General features: G+C 49.2%; 1 protein-coding gene across 2 annotated transcripts in view; it reads left to right on the forward strand.

Annotated features, from left to right (window-relative positions):
- Positions 1-3114, forward strand: part of RPL8 (ribosomal protein L8) — a 3676-nt gene extending 562 nt beyond the window's left edge. Inside the window, exons 2-5 of one of the 2 annotated variants that reach the window (XM_009075438.1) lie at positions 369-510; positions 1427-1645; positions 2536-2651; positions 2914-3114. In XM_009075438.1, the coding sequence (XP_009073686.1) occupies positions 369-510; positions 1427-1645; positions 2536-2651; positions 2914-3072 (636 nt within the window). In that variant the 3' untranslated portion in view covers positions 3073-3114. Of the gene's footprint in view, positions 1-368; positions 511-1426; positions 1646-2535; positions 2664-2913 lie in introns of both variants that reach the window. The other variant, XM_009075437.1, reaches the window with a different exon arrangement.
- The last annotated feature ends 3131 nt before the right edge of the window (positions 3115-6245 follow it).

Raw genomic sequence — 6245 nt, forward strand, 5'->3', positions numbered from 1 at the left:
GGTCCCAATCCGTCTCCCATGGGCAGGAACCCCTTCCACTAGACCAGTTGCTCAGAGCTCCATCCAGCCTGGCTTGGAACACTCCCAGGGATGAGGCATCCACAACTTCAAATTGCTCCAGTGCCTCACCACCCTCACAGGAAAGCATTTCTTCCATGCTGATGTGGTGCAGATACTGGAGGTTGTATTCCTACAAATGTGAATCTTAAGTCACTCACATCAGGAAAAATCAAAATTCCCTTGAGAAGGGGGAGGAGCTGCTAGTGAGAATTCTCTCAGAGTAATCACCCCCAGTTTTCCTAGCTGATTTCTGCAGAACCTGTGGCAAGTGCTGTGCTGTGCCCTAAAGCCCCTGTGCATTCCCACAGGACATCATCCACGACCCCGGCCGCGGCGCTCCCCTGGCCAAGATCGCCTTCCGCGACCCCTACAGGTTCAAGAAGAGGACAGAGCTGTTCATTGCTGCCGAGGGCATCCACACGGGGCAGTTCGTGTACTGTGGCAAGAAGGGTGAGTCCCGTGGGAGTGCTGATAATGCTCTCCCAGCACTGGGGGTGTGATGCTGAGTGCAGGAGCTGTCACAGCGCAGTGGCCTCCACCATAGAATGTTAAGGGGCTAGAATGGACCTTACAGATCATCTAGTTCCAGCCCCTGCCCTGGGCAGGGACACCTCCCACCAGAGCAGGTTGCTCAAGGTTTATCCAACCTGGCTGTGAACACTGCCAGGGTTGGGGCAGCCACAGCCTCCCTGGGCAACCTGTGCCAGTGTTTCAGCACCCTCACATTAAAAAATTTATCCATAATATCTAACCTAAATTTCCTCTCTTTCAATTTTTCCCAATTGCCCCTTGTCCTGTTACTGCAGCTCCTAACACAGAGTCCCTCTCCAGCTTCTCTGAAGCCCCTTCAGATACTGGAAGGTTACTATAAGGTCCCCACACAACCTTCTTTTCTCCAGGCTGAACAGCCCCAACTCCCTCAGCCTGTCTTTGTAGGGAGGGTGCTCCAGTCTTCTTATCAGCTTCATGGCCTTCTCTGGACTTGCTCCAACAGTTCCATGTCCTGATGTTGGGGACATCAGAACTGTGTGCAGTGCTTCAGGTGGGGTTTCACAGGAGCAGCCTATAGGTGTGTCACCCACTCTAAGCAATCCCAGATCTCTTCCTGGGAATTCACAGTATGTTTGGATAACAAGCTTAACCACAGGTTTTGTCAGGCATTTGGGTTGGTCAGTTTGGGTTCCCATTCTGCCTTTCTTCACACTGAATGTGGAACTGGTATTCCAGGTCAGACCCTAAAATGTCCCTAGCTGCTGCTGCCAGAGGGTCTGTGCCCTGCTGTGCACAGAAGTCTCTGTTAAATGGAACTGTAACTCCAGTCCAGGAGCCTGAATGAAGCTGTGGCTGCTCTGATTGCTCCTTACAGCTCAGCTGAACATTGGGAATGTCCTGCCTGTGGGTACCATGCCAGAAGGGACCATTGTGTGCTGCCTGGAGGAGAAACCTGGTGACCGTGGGAAGCTGGCCCGTGCCTCTGGGAACTATGCCACAGTCATCTCTCACAACCCTGAGACAAAGAAAACCAGAGTGAAGCTTCCTTCTGGCTCCAAGAAAGTGATCTCCTCTGCAAACAGAGCTGTTGTTGGTAAGGAGTGACAGCTGTGAACTCATCAGTGCTAAGGAAGCTTTCAGACAGGGCCCCAGTTCCTAAAAACCACCCTGGAAAGTGGCATTTGCAGGCTGGACCCAGGAATACACACTGGGACAGCCTGTGCTCAGGTGCCTGACCGTGTATGTTATGCCTGATTTACTTGTGGGTAACCTAAATTTGGAGGTGGTTTGACCTAGTGAGAGGACAGAAAAGTTGATGCTCATTGTTCTCAGGCTATAGTGGAATTGCTCAGCCTGTGAAGTCTTAGTCCTCGGGGAAGAATGGCTTTTGATTTCCTGCTTTTGGCACACTGAGTGAGCCTGCAGGGTAGTGCTGGAGGTGGTGTTGGGTGGGTGGAGTGTTCTGGAAGGTCTGACAAGGAATGACAGTATCACTGCCAAGAAGCAGAGGCTTTTTCAGGTTTGTTGTACACCTGACAGCTGGTGATGCCTGCCTGCCTCTGCAGAGAAGGCCCCAAATTTGCTGTGTTACTCTGGTAAAATTGACTCAATAAGTCATGAAGGAAGTGGGTATTAAGCCGCAAAGTTCTTGATAGTCTCCTGAGCTGTTCAGTTCATGTTTAAGTTCAGAAACTCTTAATGTTGCACAGGCAATTCTAAGCAGTATAACTGTCAGTGCTTTAGAAAGTGATCAACTCAATCCTGTGTGTATGGATTGAAAAGCAGCAATTAAAGTGTGTCCCCTTGCAGAGCCCTTGGGGTGGCTGTGGGTGATAGCTCAGGTCTGATCTCACTGGTAGCGTTGGTTCAAACACAGCTGGGACTGCTTGAGATTAAGCTTCTAGAGACCAGTCTTGGAGCTTGACTGTTGTTGGGAATTGGTCTGTGTTCCATTTGGTGTTACCATTGCTGCTGTTCCCCCAGGAATCGTTGCTGGTGGGGGTCGTATTGACAAGCCCATCCTCAAGGCAGGACGTGCCTACCACAAGTACAAGGCGAAGAGGAACTGCTGGCCAAGAGTCCGTGGTGTGGCCATGAACGTGAGTCTCTTTGCTGTCACAGTCATCCTTGCAGTTGAGGAAGGATTTGGGTGATGTGGGCAGGAGCCTGGGGACAAAGCTTCCCAGATAAACGTGGAGTTACAGGGTAGGTTAGTGGAGTTGGCAGCACTTGATAGATACTCCACTCTACGTGAAAAGTAAAGCAGTTAAATTTGTTGTTCCCTTCAATCAGTTTAAGTGCTGTTAAACACCATTCCTCGTTCCTGTGGTTAAATCCCTGACTTGCTTTGCTCCTCCACAGCCTGTAGAACATCCCTTCGGAGGTGGAAACCACCAGCACATCGGGAAGCCCTCGACCATCAGGAGAGACGCTCCGGCCGGGCGCAAGGTCGGGCTGATCGCCGCGCGGCGCACGGGCAGGCTGCGCGGGACAAAGACGGTGCAGGAGAAGGAGAACTGAGCACCCGGGGTGCAGGCTTCACAATAAATTTGTACCACAGAGCTTGTGTGGGGTCCATGGTGTCTGCTGCTGCACTGGGGCTAAAACTGGGATGATACTCACCAGGGGAAGTTGTGAGTGGAAGTTTTTTCCCCCTCTCTGCCTTGAAGAGCAGCAGTTCCAGTCTGTAAGCTGGTCCTGCAGGCTGCAGTAGCACCTGGTGTGGATGCTCTTGTGGTGTTAACACTGACCTAGTTACGTGTTTGCTTAGGCCTCGACGAAGCATTACAGTCAGGTAATCCCTTTGTCACCTGGCTTAATTGGGAATGTAGCTGAAATAGATAAAAGAGTACTCAGTTTTCTAAGTTGATAGTCTCTAGCAATGGTTTTCCATTTTTATCTGCTGTGTTTCATTGGAGGACAAGCTTGAGAGTTGTAGAACTCTTCACAGAGGAATATTTCAGCTACTGTCACTGTCAGGTTTGGGCTTCCTGCTTGAACCATCAGGCTCCAGTGAAATCAGACACTCCTCCCTCTGAGCACAAACTCAGAAATCTGCTGTATCACCCAGACTGCTCCCTCTGCTCATCAGCTCCAGCATTCTCCCCTGTGCAGGCTGCTCAGCTTTCCCTGACTGGTGTTCCCAGGTGCTGCAGGAACAAGGGCAATAGCACTGATGTCCCACTGGGAAGTTGTGTCCCTGTTAGAACAGCTGTTCTGTGAAAAGCCAATGTTTTGGAGGGGAATGAGAGCAAAGTCATGGGGCTATTACCAAATGGCTTTATTCACAGCCTTTCTGAGCCACAACTAAAGCTATTCCATGCTGCAGAACAATTTGCCTTAAATGCACCTAAAGGACTCACAGGATCCCATGGTTTCCAGTCACCTGTGGATTTACCTCCACACATTTTCTAGGGAATGGGGAGATGGTTCCTGACACCACTTGCTCCCTTTTGCTGCTGCTCCCATGGTCTGCCAGTGGCCCAGAGGTGTTCACAGCCAACAGCTGCAGGATGAGTGCACTGTAGGTAGGAATAGCACAAATCAGTGAGTACCACATCACGGTGCTGAACGCAGCTACAAACACATTTTATGTCAACATACAGGATGCAAATGCTAAAAGTCTCTAAATTCACACAGCAATATGAGGATTTTGAGTCCAGTCACTAAACTCTTGTATCTACTATTACTGTACAGTCTCTCCTTGGGAAGTTTGCTACAAATTGGAGGCTTCACCTCACTGTTTGCACCTGACAGGCCTGAATGCACAGACATGTCCTAACTGCTCCTTTGGGAAGACTACCTGGAAATGAAAGCCAGAGTTGTGAAAATTCCTGGAGTCTGTTGGACTGGATGACCTTTAAATGTCCCTTCCACGCCAAACCTTTGTGTGATTCTGTGATGAACATTTCCCCATAACTGAGCTAACAGGGGTTTGTGCCAGTCAGCTGAGGATGTCCATCTGGTGCACAGGAGAGCTCAGCATGAGCAGGGAATGAACTGTGCACTCCAGAGCAGTAGGACAGGACCAGGACAAACTGAACCGGAGGAGCAGGTGGAGCCAGAGGAGGAATTTTAGGCAAGACAGTGCTTGAAAAGGCTGTGGGGAGCCTGTGTGTGTGTGTCCATGCAGAACACCCTCAGGAGGAGCCTGCGTGTGTGTCCATGCAGAACACCCTCAGGAGTCCTCAGCCTTGGTGGCAGAGCCAAGTGCCTCAGTGGACAAAGTAGAGAGGCAAAAGGAGCAGCTTAGTGAGACAGTGGTACCTGCAGCCAGGCTGCCAAATGATTCCACAGGACAGAAAATACAGCAGCAATGTCAGAATATTACTCTGTTAGAGGGGAAATCAGAGACACTGAGATCAGTAACAGAGAGATTGGCAAGTGACCACAAAGCAAACATTCTCCAGGGGCAAAATGGTCCCCCTCAACACAGCAGCTAAAATATATGAAAAGGAATGGGAGGGAAGAGGGAATTAGATTAAGAGAATAACTGAAAAAGGCTCTAAAGAAACCAACTTAAAATGAAAAATTTAAGTAAACTGAAATATATGTTCCAAACTGAAGGTCAAAAGAACAGAGTGAACTCCAGCAGATTACCTGACAGGGGAAAAGTTAAGAGAACTAACAGTGCAACAATAAAGAAACACCCATGAAAATATACTGTTGAGCTCCTAACCAGCTTAATTTAGCCTGGAGGAGCTGTGATGAAAACAGGACAAGTCAGTGTCAGTCCCTGCCCTCTGCATGGCTGAACAGAGCTCACAGCAGTGAGTGGCTCCTTCTGAATCCACAAATTAACCAGCACAGGACACTGCAAAGGAGCAGGGAGCCTTCCTTTCCCCTCACTGCTGGCAAGGCCCTCGCTGCAGGTTTCAAACAACAAAAAAAATGCAGTGCCAACACAGCAGTATCACCTGGGACAGCATTTGAAGAAATGATAAATCAGGAGCAATTTGTCACCACGTTCTGCTGTATTTAATCATGCTATTTGGCTGGTCCTGGGAATCACAGGTGGAAAATTCACAGTGAAGTGAGCTGATTGCAAAGAGCTGCCCTCATTTCCCACCGTGGTTGGTTCCACCTCCATCACACCACACACAGAACCTGCTGTGCCCTGCTGTTACTCTGCCCAGGTACCCCCACAGCTGTGAAATGCTGATGGAAGAAATCAAAGCTCAGGTCTCACCTTCCTCCCCCTTCCCCTGAGCACAGGGCACTGGTTCTATGCCTGCAGGGTGCTGCCCACAGACAGCAGGAAAGCTGACGTGGAGCAGGGCAGGAGTCTGATCTCTGAGCTCTTCTGAAAAAGCTTTAACATAAAAACGTTTTAAAATGTAAATTAGCAAAATAAACACAAACCATGTTCAACAAAACACACAGCTCCTTCCATGCTCTTGTGCTTCTCCTACCTCCCTAACTCATCACAGAATGGGTTGAGGTTGAAGGCACCTTAAAGTTCCTCTAGTTCCATCCCCCTGGGAGTCTGATCTCTGAGCTCTTCTGAAAAAGCTTTAACATAAAAACGTTTTAAAATGTAAATTAGCAAAATAAACACAAACCATGTTCAACAAAACACACAGCTCCTTCCATGCTCTTGTGCTTCTCCTACCTCCCTAACTCATCACAGAATGGGTTGAGGTTGAAGGCACCTTAAAGTTCCTCTAGTTCCATCCCCCTGCCACAGGGCTAAT

The sequence above is a fragment of the Acanthisitta chloris genome, unplaced genomic scaffold (assembly GCF_000695815.1).
Source record: "Acanthisitta chloris isolate BGI_N310 unplaced genomic scaffold, ASM69581v1 scaffold26265, whole genome shotgun sequence".
Taxonomy (NCBI): domain Eukaryota; kingdom Metazoa; phylum Chordata; class Aves; order Passeriformes; family Acanthisittidae; genus Acanthisitta; species Acanthisitta chloris.